General features: G+C 42.5%; 2 protein-coding genes across 6 annotated transcripts in view; one reads left to right on the top strand and one right to left on the bottom strand.

Annotated features, from left to right (window-relative positions):
* Positions 1–3,159: 3,159 nt before the first annotated feature.
* zgc:162171 (uncharacterized protein LOC565931 homolog) lies at positions 3,160–19,652 on the bottom strand. Of its 4 annotated transcripts, none has more exons than XM_040140481.1 (5): positions 19,340–19,652; positions 12,829–13,196; positions 8,539–8,669; positions 6,500–6,649; positions 3,160–4,716 (listed from the first exon to the last, which is right to left on the bottom strand). In XM_040140481.1, the coding sequence occupies exons 2-5, from the start codon at positions 13,019–13,021 to the stop codon at positions 4,504–4,506; spliced, it is 687 nt and encodes a 228-aa protein (XP_039996415.1). In that variant the 5' UTR covers positions 13,022–13,196; positions 19,340–19,652; the 3' UTR covers positions 3,160–4,503. The 4 variants fall into 4 exon arrangements, with proteins under 4 accessions (XP_039996415.1, XP_039996416.1, XP_039996414.1 ...); XM_040140482.1 differs by lacking the exon at positions 19,340–19,652 and adding an exon at positions 16,629–16,794; XM_040140480.1 differs by lacking the exon at positions 19,340–19,652 and adding an exon at positions 13,366–13,647.
* Positions 13,806–19,704, top strand: part of rab39bb (RAB39B, member RAS oncogene family b) — an 18,453-nt gene continuing 12,554 nt past the window's right edge. Inside the window, exons 1-2 of one of the 2 annotated variants that reach the window (XM_040140485.1) lie at positions 13,806–13,993; positions 15,281–15,542. The gene's annotated coding sequence lies outside the window, so the exon portion shown is untranslated. Of the gene's footprint in view, positions 13,994–14,546; positions 15,543–19,704 lie in introns of those variants that run through there. The other variant, XM_040140483.1, reaches the window with a different exon arrangement.

Here is a 19,704-nt window from a genome sequence, read left to right as displayed (position 1 = left end):
TTCTTCAAAATGCCCACTTTAGCTAGAGTCCCAAGTGTACAGGAGAAGTGTGCTTCAATAAAACTCCGTAACCCACGTTCTTGGTTTCAGCCGTTTACCGAAAACTTTCTTGTGCAAATACAAAAAGGAAAGATGGTGAAACTCTACAGCTGTTTTTTGTTTCATTTTTTTTTTGTTTGTTATGAATAAAATAAAATCTATCTCTGGGAGGAGAAAAAGTTCTGAGGATCTCCCTTGCGCTCCCTTCAGCAAAAGTATCATTTTTGTACTGTCTCTTATGTAATATTACTTTCTCCACAGAGAACCTACAGATTGATTTGTCGTTTTATTATGTTTTCTTAACATCTCTTTTTAACAAAAAGGCCTCATAATGACAGTCAGATTACCGACCAGGCAGAGTGGGCAACTGCCCTGAAGGGCAACAGAACTCCGGGGGGCCACAGATGCTCCAGATCTACTGTTTGCCAACTGGTTTGTGCTAATTTAACTTCAAGGGGCACTTCAGCAATTTAGTAATGCACTTTCCTAAAGTTAGGGGGCTCCCAAGAGACTTGATAAAACAAGACCGGTAAGGTTAAAGCAGTAGAGACGAGGATATCCTGACTTTTAGTCTCTGGTATGGGTCAAGCTCCAAAAACACTGGATCCTACATTTCCCACAATGCAACTTAATAGCATCTTTCATTAGAATAGTAGTACTTGTGATAAGTAAATTGAACCTTGGCGAAATCGCTGGCGTGTCCCTTTAAGTTGGGTCCTGCTTCGGTACCTGCCATTTTTCCTTAAGAGGGGGCCTGTGTCGAAACTTAACACAGTTAACCTGGGGCTTGGTCCTACTCCTGAAATACCGAACACATGCACAGAGAGTTGGAGGAACGGGGATTTAATGGCAGGTTAGTTAGTTAGCGGTAGCATCACATTTATTATCTTTGAAAGCAAAGTGTAAAAACGTAAAAACATATGACTCTTGTTCTGACACCAGGGATTTAAAAAAAAAAAAAAAAACCTGTATGGACTGAAAAGGTACAGCCTCGTATCTGAGATGAAAGGCAGAGAAAAAATTCAAAATGCCATCTTAACAACCTGCCGTGTTGACATATGTAGAGGACACAAACACACACGAGTCTTGCAGTGCGGTCCACTGGTCCATTTATCTCTTGTAATGAACAGATCTGAATTTGCCGGCGTGTCATCTTAAAGTAATTTGTAGTTAGGTTTTCAAATTCACGTCCGAAATTGACAAAATTGACATGGAATATGCTGCAAAAACAACTCTCTAAATCTCCTTTAAAGCTCTCTTTTAAAACACTTTTCTGTCTTGCAAAGAATTTATAGCACACTTAAAAGTAACCTCTCTGAGGGTGGATTGTGAACGCATGCTGCTGCAGGAATGAGGCAGGGTGATGGAGAAAATGAGCACTTCCTCCCAGAGAAGGTGCGTATTATCCATATTGCGGCACAGCGAAGGGGGATGTTAAAATGACTGGGTGCAAAATTATAGTGCGTTGCCCATCAGGAGGAACAGCAAGTAGAGAGAACAAATGAGCTGAGCAACACACACACACACACACACGCTGCTTTTGACAATCTTCCATATAATTAGGTTCGGATTTCAAGCTTTAAATACAGAGCAAATCAACTGTAAGACAAGAGAACAGAGAAAGTAAAAAAGGAAACGGAAAAACACAATGAAATCAGTGAAAATGAGCATGGTAGAAAAGAAATTCATCCTTATTCTATAGTCATTCTACCTGTTGTACCTGTTAAGCAGCCATGAGGTGAGTGAACGATGACAGAATGAGTGAATACTTGACATGTGTGCTTATATATCACTCTGGAAAAAAAAAAGCAAGAAACTGAAACAAGGTTTTAATAATTCAAAGAACAAAAGCAGGAGATTGTTAGTTTATGTCTACCGAAAAGCATGTTTGAGCAAAAACATTTTCTCTAACTGTGTTTTTCCCTTATATTAAATAATGCCTACTTTTACTGTGTACGTGGTGCATTGCAGCGACTATGTGTGGATGTACGCAAGGGTGCGGGGCTGCAACTGAAAGAAGGACAAAAAAAACCCAAAAAAAACTAAATAGCCTTCTTGTGTGTCTAAATTTCCAGGATTGTACAATAGCAAACTAACCTCAGATCAGACCAGAAGAAAAGGTCAGGAACCATTTGCCTGGTGAAGTATCAGCATGCAGATGCAGCTACCAGGTTTGTTACAAACACACAGTTTGAGTCTCTGAAATGTAGCGATCTACTACTCGCATTGTAGCTTAGGTGGGACCATTGAGTACAGCGCCACCCGGAGTTTGAGAGTGGTAAATGCCGCGCTAACCAACGCCAATGCACATCACAAGATCACTTGTTTTCCGCTGTAATGGGAATATGCCGTGCTGGCTGGTCCGTGAGGCTTTGCTAGCAGTGATTTGAGCTACATGCTAATGTCACCATGCTAACATGCTTACGATGACAATGCTGACATGCCGATGTTTCAGCAGGTATAATGTCTTCCGTGTTCACCATCTTAGTTTGGCGTGTTAGCGTGCTAACATTTGCATCACAGAACGCAAAGCACATCTGAGGGCAACGAGCATGTCCTGGTTTTGCACGTGATGATGGTGCTAGAGGAAAGATTAAAGGATAACCAAGTCAGTAGCCAATACATATAGAATCTGGGGACCATGTCTGTACAGAATTTCACGGCAAGCTTGTTGAGAAATCTCAGTCTGGATCCAAGAGCTGGGCCCACCTATGACATCGCCATCCCTAAATCCAGTTTCAGCATGGCTAAAAATTAAGTAGCTAGCATGAACAGATACAGCCGCTGTGGGCGAACACATAAAGAGCGCCACCTCCAGAAACTCAAAACATTGCCAACAGAAAACCTAAAGAAAAAGCTGTGACAGTGCTGCCTACGGTGAGTGATGGGTAAGTGCGGCCCAGTGTAGAAACACCGCAGATGATGATGAGGTAAAGAAAGAAAAAGGCACGCAAAGATCCCCACTTTAAAAAAGGTACACGGTGGCGTTTTCTTGTTCTTCGAAACAAGCGCGTTTATCTGACAAAGACACATCTCATGTATTAAAGCCATGTTTGTTTCTCTTGTGCCATCATGCCTTTCGCTGGCACATTGGCAAGTTTCTTGGCGCACTACTGCCACCATGTCTTTAGGAGTCAAACAGCACGGGCTCGCATACGCAAGACATTTCAATTATCGCCATCTGAGGGTCAGCGTGAGTGTGTATTGTCAACCGTGTGCGTGTACGTATGCCTCCTCGTGCATATGGTAACAGAGCTCGACATTCAAACGAAATGCAGCTCCTCCCATTAACATTGACCTTGCTCCATAGCGCCACTAGTGGTCAAAAACTTAAAAAGGTACATTGGGGTACATCCTCTGTAACTCGACAGAGGCTGCTGCTTAAACGTTATGTAAATGACTAGTTTTTATTTTTCACTGATGCAGACAACTTATAACATCAACAAAAAGGTGTTGAACATACAAGACACAGTGGGACAGGCAGTGAGGGAGAGAAAGGGAAAGGTAATGGAAATAAATACCGACTCGCACCACAGATAAAACACACACGTAGTCTCGTTTAAAAATACAAAACTACATTTTGGTTTGTCACTGCAAAGTCGTCATCACCTTTAATGAAGCCTCGATCAGTGTTTGTTAGCCCTGCAGTTGTACTGTTCACTTTGGACACAAAGCAAACCTCCTTTAAATTACCTTATATCAAATATCAATAAATCAAGAACCACTGAAGTAGCCGCTTACATGGCACTGTACCATCACAACTACTGCTAAATACATACAGTAATTAGCATTTAATTTAGAAACAAAATCCTAGAGATCTAGTTTTAAAAACTATTTTTTTTTGCTTTTTAAATTAATTAATACCATCTGCTGTCTGTTTTCCTTCAGCAAAATCATAAAAAAAGACCTTCATAATGTTCAGGCAAGAGATAAAGAAGATTTTTTTTAAATTTTTGATTAAAAGTGCACTTTTATGAATATAAAATCGCTTTACAATTAGTTTTTTAATCTGTATTTCACAAGTTAGGATATTGAATTCCAACATGTCGTTATGAAACAAGAAATTCAACTTTTTAATGAATGTCTTGTGCGTTAAAAATGTTGCTGTGACCCCGACAAATTTTCTTTCTGAAAACTTCTCTGTTCCGTTTGTCACTTCCTCTTACAAACCCATAAACCTTTGTTATCATCACGTTTTCAAAATAAAGGAGTTTTTGTGATAATGCAACAAAAATTTTTGACTCCTTTTCTGTTATAAAAATAAAGAAATTTCATTATTTGTAGAAAAGGTATTTGCTGGAATTTCTTTTTTTTCTTTTACTTTTTCAGATCTTTTTGTTTTACATTCAAATCCTGAACCTTAAATTACAACATATTAATTATTCAACAAAGTAATCTCCACACTCTCTCTTTCTGCCTCCTTCCAATATCTTGGTTAAGACCCATCCTCCCTTCCTCCCTCTCTCAGTCATTGTCTCTGGGTTTAAGCGAGGGGCATCCTGAACATCCGCTGAGTCCTTTCTCCTTCACATTGTAATCGAAGCGAGGCAGAACGAGTACGCTGCCTTCTTCGCTTTTAGCAGCGGCGTTGGTAGCTTCACTCAAGGCTCTTTCCTCCTCCACAGACAGGATGTTTTTCACCAAACAGGTGATGGCTGCATCGATGTTGGTGTTGTCCTGGAGAGACAGGTTGAAGGTAAAGGGTCAGAGAAGGATGCTGGAGGTAAAGGGAGAGAAACATGGGAGATGGAGGAAGAGGACATGTAATAACAGACACAGAAGTCCACACTTAAAGTGGTAGTTCCGTGTGAAAATGTTTTCAGTTTTAAGAGTTATTTTTCCGAAAAGTTCTTTTTCTGAGTGAGTACAAAAATGCCAGCTTGGTGTGGACAGATGGCAAAAACAGAAAGAAACGGATGTGTTTTCAAATTTAGCTGACTTAGTGTGGACGTACTCACAGTCGGGAGTTAACTGGCTTTCATCTTACACAAATCATACAATTTGAATCTGTTCTGTTCAGTTAAATTAAAAATTATTTCCTTTGCCACACAATTCTATGTCTCCACTCAGTTACTTCTAATATTTCGTAAGTACGAAGCTTAAGTAGCAGGGTCAGGCGACAAGCATAATTACACCAAGATAAACCATCTGCTGGGTGGTTTGTGTTTAACTTTATCTTCCCTATTTCTTCACTGTGATGAAAGTGAACAGAGGCAAATATGGGACATACGGTAAAATCAAAGACAAGAGATTAAGGCTATAAACGTCCTTCACTGCAAACAATAAAAAAACTGTGCTTCCAGCTTGCAACTTCAAATATAGATCAATTGAATAAGTAGATAAATGCAATCTAATCAACCACACAGAACAGATGTACCAGAATAAGTCCATTGTCTACAGATCTTTTTAACTTGTTGGATGCTACAGATGGCAACAAGAGGGAGCCATATGAATTTTGAAGACCAAAGCAATATGAGTAAATGAAATTTAAGTGGACACCTACTCTGTCTAAATGAGTTCTTCTTAATAGCCTAGAATTAGATGTACTTTACTGAGTCCAACATTTTTCACTGGTAAGTTTTGTTTTTATTCTAAAGTGTATATGTGGTACTTCCTGTGTGCATAAAAGACTTCCTGCTCGTGACCACACCAGACAACAATGTAATTTTGACGGCTGAGGGTTTTGGGGTTTTTTTTTTTCCACATTAAACTGTTGACTAGTGTAATTTTGAAAAACAGAGACAGACACTGATGGAGCCAGAGGAGTGTGAAGACGTACAGAAGGGAGAGAAAGAGAGACTGGAGCAAGGATAGAAAGAGCAACTAATTGAATTTACGGCTAACAGCAGACAATCGCGGAAATGCATGTTAGTGGAATGTGAGGACGGGGAATGTGAATGTGAGGAGAGTACGCAAAAATGTGGGTTGGTAGCAACCTCAATATCACTCTTGTTTGGGAATTTTGCATTTTTTTCCCCCCAAATCTAGGGCCTTAGAAAAATAAAATGGCATGCAGTACAGGCTTTTAATGGATTTGGTATACAGAAAACATGTTTGTTGTCCATCCTACAAGGTCTGGTGAGGCTAGTAACAATACTTGCCAAGATATTAATGCCCAAACATGGCTTCCCAGATAAGGCGTTTCTGAGGCTATAAAAATTAAATAATATAAAGGGCTGCAAAAATATTTAAAAAATATTAAATAGGATTTGAACAGAAATATTTTTAAAAGCCTTGGTTTTGGTACCCATTCATGATATAGAGAAGGTCTGAAAAAAATCTGAGACGGTTCTGCAACAACCTCATCTGACTTCACACAGAATGACAGAGGAAACAAGATTAGACAAGAGCGAGGGTGACAGAATCAGAAAGAGTTCACTGTTTAAATCGGATGTTTGCATTCCAGATGGTGCGCGATTATGAAGACCACAAAGACAGGCGGAGCAAAATCAGGTCTCACCTTGGCAGAGGTTTCGTACCAGCTGACAAATCCGTACTCTCTGGAAAAGTTCTCCAGTTTGGGCAGTTTGGGGCACAAACCGTGACGACGCTGGTCACACTTGTTGGCCAGTAGGACAGCTGGAACTGGCCTCCCATTGCTCATAGCGACCTGACAGGACCAGAAAGAAGACAGATGAGAGAATTTGATGTTAATCACTCACTAACTCTGGCGGTGTGAGCTTTGTCTGGGCATTGACAGAAAAAAAAAAAAAAAAGCCTCAAGAGGGGTGATCACAATAAGAAACTCTTGCAGCGGGAGACTTATTGGAGCTGGTCTCTCAACACCTTGTCCCCTCATGGTTTGTTATGAAGCCCTTGAAGAAAAAAAAAAAAAACAATCTGTATGCATTTGTGATATTCCACTTAGTCTGTTTATATTAACAGTTTTTGATAGTTATGAATATTTGACACACTGTATATGCTTTATGCCTTATATGCTGCCCTCTAGTGTCTTGTTAACCCATGACATCCAGCTTATTACTTAAAAGAAATAAATGTTTGATACTTTTATTGTATTTTTTTTTTTTTTTGGCCTATTGGGTTTTTTTTTTATGGGGTTTGAATTATATTTGTATGTGTATTCATATAAACGCATTTTATTTTCGTTGTAACAAGGATATCTTTCCACATATGAATGTGATTAGATGATTATGATCTCACTGGTCTATTTGCAATATAGATCCCTCATTTCCTTCCCATGGGCATTTGCCTGATGAAGACCTGTAGGTACAATACAATTAAAAGGGAGCTGTGATTCCAGTGTATTGCAGTTTTACTGATTGAGGTTTTGTGGATGCGCAGGGCGACTACCCTAACTAAGTCAGTGTTTTTGCGCCATGCTCTGAAATGTGGGGGCCACCACAGGAGTAACAGAATACCCGCTCAAAGGAAATGACCCAGAATCCAGCCCCTGAAGTCTGTCCCATTGCAGAGGCTCCTACAGATGAGGCAAAGAAAATCAGCCTAATTTTTTCAAATGATGCAGTTTTCAGTATCCCATAATCCACTGTGTGATGGTCAGTTTTTTTAATGGAATGTCCGGGTGATCCTCGCCAAATCATAAGGTCGGGAAATATCCCATGACCACGTTGTATTTACCAGGTGCCGGGGCGTTTGGTCCAGGTGGTCACCAGTCACTGGTAAATACTCGACTTATTGCTTGCCATTGATGCAGGCCTGTAGGGTAGTCACCTGCACGTTTGTCTCCTGGGACAAATCGTACACAGACATAATATTGATTTGCATTGATACACGGATGATAGGCGACTGTATGTCCTGATAAAGCCTGGTACCACTGATGAGTCATCTATTATGTCCCGCCTTGACGAAATTAAGAACTGGATGTCCAATACTTCTGATTGAGACCTGATCTTCTCCTGACATCTGACCCAAGCACTAGCAGCATTAACAATCTCTCGTCTACTCTGGGTTTCTTATCTAATAATGGTAAAAAAGAGGCCCGTTACGTAAGTGTTATTTATGACTCCGAGTTGTCTTTTGACAGTCAGATGACTTAAGCGGGGCGATCCTGCTTTGTACGACTGAGATATTTAACCAAGATCGGGTCATTCCTTTCATCTTCAGATCTAGAAAAGGTCATCCATGCTTTTATCTCCTCCAGACTCGACTGCTGCAAGGCCCTTTTATTCTGGTATCAACAGGCGGATCATCAAAAGACTACAGCTGATACAAAACGCTGCTGCCAGGCTTTCAACATGCTCTAAGAGAAGCGATCACATGACACCAATCCTTGCTGCTGTTTTTTTGTTACCTATGAGTTTTAGAACTGATTTTAGGTTTTACTGCTTGTTTCTAAAGCCTTGACTAGTCAGGCTGATGCCTATATCTGTGATCTACTAACTCTCTATGAGCCTGATTGCTGCGTGACATCCTCTGACAGGGTGACTCAAGTCCTCCTACCTTCTTTCCTCCCTAACTTCTCCATCTTCTCTTGCCCATCTCTTCATTTTTGATCTTTGCTCCCCCCAACCGGTTTACCTTTGAGTCCAGGTCTCCTTTCCACTTGAGGACAGCCTGAAACGTGGACAGTCTGGTCATGTCGAAGACGACTAGGGCCCCCACAGCCTCTCTGTAGTACACGCGAGTCATGTTGCCATAGCGTTCCTGCCCTGTTAAAGAAAACAGTTTCCAGCGGCTGAGTTATTCTTGCGCAAGGTTTTGCTACTTAACCTTGATCAAGAGAAAGCTGAATTACCAGCCACAAATGTGATCGGAGGCAAGAGACTTAGACCATTTGGGAGCTTCAGAGACTATTTTCAAAAAGTCCCTTTGTTACTTTGCGGCTGCGCTGCAACACCAGAGCCCAGCTGAGACTTCATAACACTCGATTAGATAACTGAAAATATTCTTAGCATGAGCTAAACTTGATTACAGAGCACCTGAAAAAAGGAGACGAGGGAAACTTCTTCTAAAATGTCGGGAGTCTTTCAGGCTGCACTGCCCTCAGTGTGAGTTAAGAGTATTATATAAAACTGAAATAAACATTATTGTAGACATGAACTCTTGATTTGAGATCTGAAGCCCTTTGCAGCATGGTTTACCTTAGAGGCTGAGGGTTTAGATCTGTAACTAAAGATTTTTTAATTGATTAATCTGCCTATCATTTCCTCAGTTAAACAAATAATCATTTTGTCTTTAAAATGATAGAAAACCATGAAACATTCCTGTTCTAAATTCCTTTAGCCCAAGGAGAAGTATTCAAATTGTTTGTTTTATTCGACCCAGAACCCAAAACCCAAAGATATTCACATAAGACCCAAAGAAAAGCATAAAGTCTTCACATCTGAGAAGCTGGAACCAGCGCATGTTTGATGTATGTTTAAAAAAATGAATAAAAAAAATTATTCGATTATCACTATTTTTCTGTCAATCGACTAATCAACTAATCGACTAATCTTTGCAATCGTTGACTTATCGACTAAATCCATTTGTCACTGGACTATGTGTCATGCTAGCAGCCAGAGTTAGCAGATTTCTATCAAAAAAAAAAAAAGGTATGCAACGCGAAGATGTTTACAGGAAACCAAGTTCATCTCCAAACCGGAATTTTACAGGTTTCCAGCAGGCAGCTTTAATTCTAAACAGTGAAAATGTCAATATATGAGCTGTTCTACCCAATGCTGTGCTTGCATCCTCAGCAGTTTGTAAATGAGAGACCCATCTATAGGGGGGGAAAAAGGTAATGACACAGTGTATTGACTGAGTGAGAAAATCTACAAGAATCCGAAACAGACCCGTAAGATAAAATCTTGTTAAACTTGGGTGTGTGCATGCTGAAAAATACATCTTTTGTTAGATATAAGTACATGTGCGTGACCATACATGTGTCTGCGTAACTAAATATATTAATAAGTCTCCAACCAGGAAGCTAACTTCCTCCACATGATCCTGATATAGTGGTGAATCAGAACGAGAACATCTGATACACACACACACACACACACGCACGCACACACGCGCACACACACACACACACACACACGCACATACAAACAAACAAACAAACAAACTGCACATGACCTATGAAAACAGCTGAGACGAAAAAACATGGGCTCATGTGCCCAAGAACTGAACACACACACACACACACACACACACACACACACACACACACACACACACACACACACACACACACACACACTCCGTAACCTTCAGGTAGACATTAGCTCAGTTTATAGCCTGGAAACATTCAACCTCTGGACTTCCTCAACAGATTTTTGAGGCTTTTCACCCCAGGATTTTCCGTTTGCCGTACGCAGACACTAAAAATGTACTGGCCCTTTAAAACAAAGGTTCATACAAGGTTCCCAATAGTGTCTTCGAGACAAAACTGTCAAACTTTGGATCATAAAGTTGCAAGAGTCAGTGTCAAATATGTAAAGTCAACTTCTATACTAACGTTCTAGAGAGAGCATCACTAAGGGCTTAAAAAATGTAAAGTACAAAAAAATGAGAGAACTTGACATTAAAGCAACACACAACATGCCTCATTCGTTTTTTCAGATACCACTTTGCTAACTTCGAGGTTGATGGTATTAACTGTCTACAGTTATTCTGTGAAGTTGCTGTTTCCTGTAAAAGAATAGTCCAGTGATGATGTCTTTGTGGAGACCAACCTGGAAGTTTGCGTCATTTCAGGCTAAATTGCTGGATTTCCCGTGGAAGTTTTGAATGAGATCTTAGAGACAATTAGCTTGTAGTGAGTAAAGACGTACAGCAGGCATTGCTATTCTTCCCTTTTATTACTTGAACTGACTGTGTGGCTCTAATCTAGTTAAAAGCGTGCTGGTTAATGAAAATGATCCTGTTTTGCAAAATACAGGAATGTTGGGCTGTTTTTACCTCCTACAAGCCAAACCGTCTTCATCCGCGGCAGATCCAGTGCAGATCTTTAACTGGAAAACCTCTTGTTTAAGCCCTGAGTCAAGCTACCCTTCAGGTTGGTCAACAGAACGACATCAAAACTTGACTTGTGTTCTGAATGGCATCCAAAAGCCGATTGTACAGACGGGCCTTTCATTGCTTTTACTGTCTTGTTTCAGTGTGTGAATTTAAGCATTTGTGAAGGGCTCTGTGATGCATGATAGGGAAACATTTTGTAAAAAAAATGGACTTTACTTGCTAATTTTATCTTTACACCTCTTGCTGACTGTTGTACGAGGGGGCATATTGGACAGGGGAAGAAAGACTTCACTTGATAAAAGATAAACAGATAAACACCCACTCACTCACACAAAACAGTGATGCAATTATCATATTCACACACTACCAAGGAGTCTCTGCCAGCTCTGTGTGCGTGTGTGTGTGTGTGTGTGTGCGCGTGCGTGTGTTTGAGTGAGAAAGACCCATTGATCCAGTTTCAAAGCCGTCACGCAGCGTCTCCAATGTGAAGTCATCACTGTTTGCCGGTCTAAAATCCATTGGGTTAACAGCCCGTGCTGGACTCCTGCATGTAAATGACGGCCCATATCAGCTACCGCGTTGCTCAACACCCACGCGCTCGGCAAGAAGAGATGGAAGATAAGCTACGGCGCGCACTGATGCGTTGGAGAGAGAGACAGTTGAGAGACAACCAAGTATTTCTGACAGAATGTGGCAGTCAAATTACATGCAATTCCAGAGGCATGGTGGTTTTATAAGCTGAATATAAAGAACTTTTCTGTTCATAACATCTAACCTGGTAGGCATTGGGATGTATTAAGAGGGTGAATGCAACATGTCCTCTGCAGGAAGGGAGGTTAACCACATTTTCTAGGCGGTAGCTCCTCGTGTCATGCACCATCATGGTTGGATGTGTCAGCAAGACGCAGCCAACATGTGATGCAGATTACTATGCGTGCATTTTAGGATCTTGCTCCTTGGTTGAATAATGCTTCGATAGTCCAAGTACCACTCTGCCGGGCTGCTATGGCATATTGAGCTGACATTTTAAAGACTGTCAGGATAAAAATATCCGCTGTTCAGAGCTTTAATTTAAGATATCGAATTACATTCAGAGTAATCAAAAGAGTACTCAGATTACATTCTGACTGGTAAGAATCAACCTATTAGTTGCTCCAGCCTCTTATGAGAGACTCTTTGTCATGTATCATTATAAACGGAGTACCTTCGGGTTTTGGGCTGTTGGTCGAACAGAAAAATAGACATTCACTCACTTTGGGCTGGACACTAACTATAGACTAACCATTAATAGGTCAATCAAAATAAAATAATATCAAAAATGGAAAAGACTTTATTTTAAGTCGCCCCTATTAAGCATTTACAGTATATAAACATTAACGAAATGGTTTATAATACACTATAATGTATCTGTAAGCAGATCTATGTGTTTATTATTGTATTTGTCAACAACTATGTTTGCTCCCACAAATGGCGTATAAACAGATAACGACTGACAACGCAATAAAACACAGGTGTAAACCCTTAAAATATGTCTTATAATACCAGGCATGTATTAAAAAATATATGAGGTTCAAATCCTATCTGATTTTCTTGAATGATCTAGGCCTAATCTTGGTCCCAACACCCAATCTGAAGATGAACCTAACCCATATTTGTCGACGAGTTTTCGTATCATTTTTTTTTTTTTTTTTTTTTACCCGGACAGGCAGTGAGCTTGAAAGAGTCCTACCATTGTCCCATGCAGCAAGTGAAGCGGTACGTGACCGTGCAAAGAAGGTGGGAATAATAAGCCACTCTTCCAATACCGGTTGCGTGTAACGACAACCAGGAGGAATAGCAACCCCCCCCCCCCCTTTTACGCACCGGCGATGTCCCACAGCTGCAGCCGCACCACCGTCTTGTGGTCCCAGTTGAGCAATTTGAGGGCGAAGTCCACCCCGATGGTGGCCCGGTAGTGCTGGGAGAAGACCTGGTGCACGTAGCGCTTTATGATGGACGTCTTGCCGACTCCGAGATCACCGATGACCAGGACTTTGAGCAGGCGCTCGCGCTGCATCGCTGCCGCGGTTGAGGGGCGCGCGTCGGGTGGATGGCACGGCGGAGTCTCCAACTACGGGTTCCGCATGAGGAGCGGCAGGACGCGCAGGGTTTGGCCAGTGACGGTGGGTCTGAAGTCATGTATGGAGGCAAATGGTTGCAAAACTTGGCGATTCTTCTAATTTTTTTTGCCACTTAAAGAGAAAAAAGATCAGCCCCAAAGAGCTCTTTAGTCCGACTGTTTGAGATATAATGTCCCTGGAGCAGATTTTAGGAAAACAAAACGCGCTCGGAACGCCAACGTTTATAATAGGAACGTATAAACTCGGTTTACGGAACTGAATGTAGCTCGGGTCGTCGTACTTATCGTCGTTCCCGTCCCGTTTTACGTGTCTCAGTCAGCTCCGAGCGAAAACTCGACGTTTTCAAGTTTAAAACAGTTAAAAAAAAGAAAAAGAAGAAGAAGAAGAAGAAGAACTTGTGGTGGCGAAACGGTTCCGTGGTCGAGTCAAAGAACAAAACAAAAAAACACACAACCCAACTCCAAAAAACCGACGACGGCGATGTGTTGTAATACGCCTGCGGTTTGTGTGCACATCTCCTCCCGGTGACTGGTCCGAAAGTGCGGCGAGGGGGAGCCTGAGAAAGCAGCCTGTGATGGAGCGGCCCCTGTGGACGACCACGCCCCCCCAACTCCTGTCAGTGTGTGTGTGTGTGTGTGTGTGTGTGTGTGTGTGTGTGTGTCTAGTGGCCGCTTGATGAAAGCGTTAGTGAATCATGTGGCTGCGACTCGAAACAGGAGGAAAGCTACATGAGCCTTTCGTGTTTTTATCCGGTGTCATGCTTCAGTTTGATGAACAATAGCTTGTCTGTGGTCCACGCTATCCGTGGTTTATTTGTGTATTTTTTTCTATAGGCTAATCATATTATATTTTATTGTATTGATTGAATCAGTGTCTGTTTTATTTTGATTTTCTCCTGCGTTGTGAGGGTAAGTTTGTTGTATGTTGTTTCGTAACAGAATCAAACTGTTTTTAATCTAATTTGTCGTATTTTATTATTCTATTGCTTCCTGTTGCTTATTTTAGTCTTGCTGTTATTTTCAATGTTCTTATTTCCATTCTTTTGGATTCCCTTTGTGTAAGAACTGTGCTCTGTAAATAAACTTTTCGAGACACGTTTGTTCGAGTCTCACAGATTCGTTTTTGAAGCTCCGCGTTCACCCAAAGGCAGGATGACTTTTCCCACCTGTTTTTTTTTTCTCACTCTTATAACCCAAAAATAAAACCAGTTCGGAACCTTATCTTTAAATCCAAACCTAGAAACCACGTCCGGAGAGAAAGGTGACGAGAACGGTCCGGGTGCCGGAGACGACCCCCCCCCGAGAAATGTTCAGAAACATAGCGAATATTCTACATGCACACGAACGAGGTTCCTCGCTGCATGGAGCGGGGAAACTACACCTCCCACCTTGCAGCGCGTCCACTTCCGTGTTTGCGCACTCATACGTGCGCGCATGCCCAGCGCCGTGTGCGTGCGCAGCTTCCTCCTTGTAGCACTAACCGAAAGACACAGGCTGTGGTGTCAGTGCCAATCACTGTAAAGTCATTCTCGCGAACCAGGGGCTTCTCTGGTTCCCGGTCTAGACTTCAGAGTCGGACAGTCTGTTTCTGATTCGGGCGTTTTCATCCCACGCCACGCCAGTTGGCCTCTGGGCTGTTTGTTTACTCGAAGACACCGAGATACGTCCCGGCTCTCGTCACTTGCGGCTGTCATGTCCCCTTACGGCAGAAATGTATTCGTCTCACGCCACCATTTTGGGCTACATTGACAAAATCCCTCATTTTGTTCGACGTTGTCCATCCACATTAACCTCACTGTCGCCGTAGACTGAGGATTTCTCCGTTATTTTCCCCGCTAATCTGTCCGAGATTGGCCCCAGCTGTGTTTGCCCAGCGTTGCGCCTCTGCACGGCCCTTTACGGTAGTGGTACTGATGCGGGATGAGTCAGGCTATATGATGCTGCTGCCGCCGCCGCTGCCATTTCATCAGCAGCGCGAACCTACCATCGCACGGCAAACGCAGCGATGATACCGCGGGATTCCCCTCCGACAGCGAGCATCCTGCCTTCATAAGCATCCTCCGCGCTTCTCGGCGTCGAAAGAGAGAGAGAAGAGAGAACAGCTGGTCCGCTGGTTGATTCGTGGCCGCGGCTGAAAGCGCAGATCCGGTTTTTTTGATCGCACCTGCTCCGGGTGCGTTTTTTTTTTTCTCTCAGCCCTCGATCGGGCCTGGCATTCACAAGGAAATCAGCCCAGACCCCAGGGCCTCCTGTGCACCAGCCGCCTCTGCCGCCGCGGGTTTCGAAGACAAACGTCGACTCCCGGGGGGCCTTTGTCGCTGTTTCGGTTGTTTTGCTGCTGTCCCGGGGATCGCCCCAGCCAGACTCGTCGGTGCCATGGACCCCACATCAGCCTGGTCCTGAACAGCGTGAGAAGAGCAACCATTCTGGCCTAAAGTCCGACCCACTCCCGCTCTAAGTAAGCTTTTTTTTCTCTTTTTTCCGTTTTTTTACCTTTTGTAATCTGTAATTCTCTTATTAATCATGCCATTGAGCCTAAAAGTGGCTTAACGCTGCCTTGATAAAGCATGACAGGCCTATTTCTGTCGTGGTGTGAACTGCTCTAATAATAGCCTGCAAAAAAAAAAAAAAAAGCCCAATCTGCTCTAAGACGTTTTATTAGTGGGCCCCTGTTGGAAGCTCGAGTCCATCCAAATCTTAATCACAGTCGTTTCAAGTCTTTAGGCTTGTTTTTGTTTTGTTTTTAGGAATATGGATTAAACATTGTTGCCTGGAGCCTAAAATAAAACCCACAGGCTATTAAAATATTTCACAGCATTATGCCATTAAAAACCTCATCTCATGATGCCTACTTTACAAAATCGGCACAGATACAACAGTGATCGCCTGCTACAGGAAATCACAGTTCAGTCAACAACAACGTGAATATATTAATATATAAATATATATATATATATATATAGATATTTATATTTGAGATGTGGCAGGTTTTAGAGAGTGATCCGTCTGTAAACGCTGTGTGCCTCGGCGGACCCAACGCATCCGGTGCGAGAGCCCATAAGGCTGCTATTCACCGGGGATTCGCCCACTAATGTTTGCATACCGACCGAGCTACGCAACCCGACTCCACGGGGACGCGTAGGGGGGGGGGTGATGGGAGGCCGCGTGTGTCCCTGGCTCCCTGCCCGCCGGTCAGGGGACGGCTGCTGTAGCAGGCAGAGCCTGGGCAAAGCTCTCCTCCTTAAAACACGCGTGGGTTTCACGTCAGGATCTCCCAAACCACGTTCATCTAAGACTCGCGTCCCCCTTGTTTTGCGTCCAAAGATCAGCCTCCTACCCCTCGAGTTAAGTCGCGATTGGCTTTATTTGTTTTATATGTTCCATGGGTTGTGCAAGAACTAATCTCAGCTCCTCCTGTTTGCCAGTCACACAGACAGAAATGTACCGAATCCTACACAGTGATATCACCTTAAGTTTTTGGGGGTCTGCCGGACCCCCCCCCCCAATCAGGGCCAAAACTCCGATAACAGAAATTCAAACAGACCTATTCGGGACGTGGCACGCGCGGTGCCGAGTACGAAGCACGGTCGACACGATCGCAGGTACAATGTCACGCGGATGGAAACCCGCTGAACTGAACCGCGGCTGACACCTGAGGTCTCTGCGGTCTGAGCATGTGCGAGAACCGAGTTGTCTCTGTGTGTATGTGTGTGTGTGTGCTCTGAAAACATGCCATCAGTTCAAAATCTGGTTTATTTGAGTAAATCTGATGAAAGTAGGAGAAGTTCTAAAGTATGATGGTGATAAAACAATGTTACATATGCTTTTTTTTTTTTTTTTTTAGCTGTTAAATACGTCTTATATTCGGTCAAATGTTCAACCTGTTAATCATTAATGTGAGGCCAGCATAGGAGCATGTCATCAATATTTATGGCCTCCCCTTGGCGCACCAAAGATCAGTTTCACCAGACTCTTTGAGGTCGCTCATCACATGCAAATTTCGCCTGAGTAATGATACCGGAAGTTTTAAGGGGGTTCTGAGAGTTCATCTCAGCAGTTTGAAGGTGGAACAACGAGAGGTTTTTGTTGAAATGCTAGTGTGTTCTTCGCCGTGGAGTAAAGAAACTTATTCTGTGCCAAACCCATGTGCTGGAGTAAGTATTCAGAGCCTTTGCTCAAGTAAAAGGAATAAAAGTGTTATGAGCAAAATACATTGAGTATCGAAATTACTAATAATGCAGATGACCCCCTTCAGATTTATGTGATAAAGCTAGCGTGTTCTTTGCTATGAAGTAAAGAAACTTTAAGTGCAGAAAGTTTTTCCACCACTGTCAGTGTTGGAAAAAGTTATGAGCGAAACATCCATCCATCCATTAGCTATAACGCTTATCCTTTGAGGGTCCTGGGGGGGGTGGGGCTGGAGCCAATCCCGGCTGACATTGGGCGAGAGGCGGGGTACACCCTGGACAGGTGGCCAGTCCATCACAGGGCCGACATACAGAGACAAACCACCATGTCATGCTCACGTTCACACCTACGGTGCAAACCGGCATGTCTCTGGACTGTGGCGGGGGAGCCGGAGTAACCGGAGGAAACCCACGCAGGCACGGGGAGAACGTGCAAACTCCTCTCAAAGAGAGGTGCTCGGTTCAGCCACCGTTCACTCAGCGAAAATATACTTAAAATAAACGAATTATGGAGAACAATCACATTCAGATTGTTATTGGATTATCATAACAGACGCTCTGACATTGAAGTAACATTTTACTGTATATTTGGTCGAGCTACAGCTAGCCGAAGCTAACCTGTCTATAACAAATCAATGTACTTGAAAGGCTGATCATGTGTTATGTGAATAAAGTCTTAGTCTGCAAAGGCACCATAGTTTTCAGATAAATGTAGTGGAGTATAAAGTAAAGTGTTTCCTTCTGAACTGCAGGGGAGCAGAAGTAGAAAGTAGCTAAAAGTGGAAATAGTATGGAAACTAGTGCTAAAGTGCACCGAAGAACATTCATTAAGTAAATGTGCTTAGTTACTTCTCACCACTGGCGGTATCAAAACTAACAGCAACAATTAGTTAGAGTAATGTCACAGAAAAGAAATGCAGGAAAATGCTAAATAAGAAAAGTATTCTCCTAACATGCATTACTACTATAGCTCCGTATTATTTGGAAGGTCACACATTCAGATGCCAAAGCCTCATATCAGAAAGGCCGTTACAGCTAATAATGCAAAAAGGCAGGCTTATTAAAACATCAGTTGACGCCATCAAGTGACTAGAAAGGCATAAGAGGATTTTCTCTTATATCTCGTGGTTTTAACTGGATCAAGCACTGAATACAATGAAGTAGTAAGTTATGCAAGCCAGTTGTCTGTCTGTGTGTGTGTGTGTGTGTGTGTGTGTGTGGGAGGGGTGGCGAGGGGGATGTGTGGGCAAAAAAAGCCAATTAAAGGTTATATTGAATGAGCCAATTGAATCATGGGAGAGTTAGTCGAGGATTATGTGGCGTTTTAATATTTTTGTGTCCCCTGTGACTTCCCAGTGTTCGCATTCGACAGCTGCAGCACGGTCCCCCGATGTTTCAGAAAGATCGAAGAGACTCGTGATGGAGTTCACAAAGAATACCATAAATTTCCTAAAGATAATCGTGCGCTCATGACCGCAGGCAGAGCAGAAGCCCTTATAGGAATAAATGGAAGTATTAAAGCCCAGTGACGCCAGTTGAGATGAAAAATAAAAGAGCCATAAAATACAATTTTACTAGGCTATACATTTCTTACTGTGCGTCTAAAGACTATACCAGTCTTGATGTGTATGAACGTCACTGAAGGGTAAAGGTCAATTCTGACATCCCTGTAGGCAGTAGTGGAAAGTAACTGCAGTACATTTACTAAATTACTGTCCCTGTGTAGGTTACACTTTCGATGTTGGTCCAGCATACTTGACTTGCTTATTTCCATTTTATGCTACTTGATAGGTGTGCTTCATGCTGCTGCTTCTCTAAACTACAGAGGGACATGTTGTACTTTTTAACTCCACTAACATCTATTTGACTGCTTTAGTTAGTAGTTGCTCTATTGATTAAGAGTTTGAGGCTGCTGGGAGCAGCTGGGAGCAGTTAGCTAGGGCAAAACACCTTAGCACCAGATAGTTTCAGTTTGTGTCAAAAATAGCCCTCGTTCTCGGAGTCACAACTCAGTCAAATCTGAAACCACATACACGATACACATATTTTTAGATTCAGTGTGACTTACCCTTTCAGAGAATATCCTTGTGTCGGTGTTCGTTGTGAATAACACGTCCATAAATCTGCTTTGTAATCATGGGACAAAAGAACTTCAGAACTTGCCTGAGAATCATCATGTTTTTAAGTTTTGTTTAGTATCAAAGTAGTCCAGTGATATTTGTCTGTCTGTCCATGGGTATAATGCAAGCAGGAACTGTTAATAGATAATTTGGCGTCATAATATTTATGCCAGTTTGCGAAAATGTAAACGTATGGGCTTAAAAATGTTGTAGCCTAAAGCTAACCGACTGAATCCTTGGCAGCATCGCACTACCTGTTCACGGCCCTGAAGCATCATGGGAACTGTAGTTCCAAAACGTAGCGCACGATAGA

Source organism: Xiphias gladius, chromosome 12 (genome assembly GCF_016859285.1).
Source record: "Xiphias gladius isolate SHS-SW01 ecotype Sanya breed wild chromosome 12, ASM1685928v1, whole genome shotgun sequence".
NCBI lineage: Eukaryota > Metazoa > Chordata > Actinopteri > Istiophoriformes > Xiphiidae > Xiphias > Xiphias gladius.
The sequence above is the reverse complement of the archived record's forward strand: the minus strand, read 5'-3'. Positions and strand labels throughout refer to the sequence as shown.

Coding starts and splice junctions, on each gene's coding strand:
- zgc:162171 (XM_040140481.1), bottom strand. CDS start 13,021: ATGCAGCGCGAGCGCCTGCTCAAAGTCCTGGTCATCGGTGATCTCGGA. Junction 8,670..12,828: donor GCAGCTGTGGGACATCGCCG/GTGCGTAAAAGG, acceptor TTTCTTTAACAG/GGCAGGAACGCTATGGCAAC. Junction 6,650..8,538: donor AAGGAGACCTGGACTCAAAG/GTAAACCGGTTG, acceptor TGGTCCTGTCAG/GTCGCTATGAGCAATGGGAG.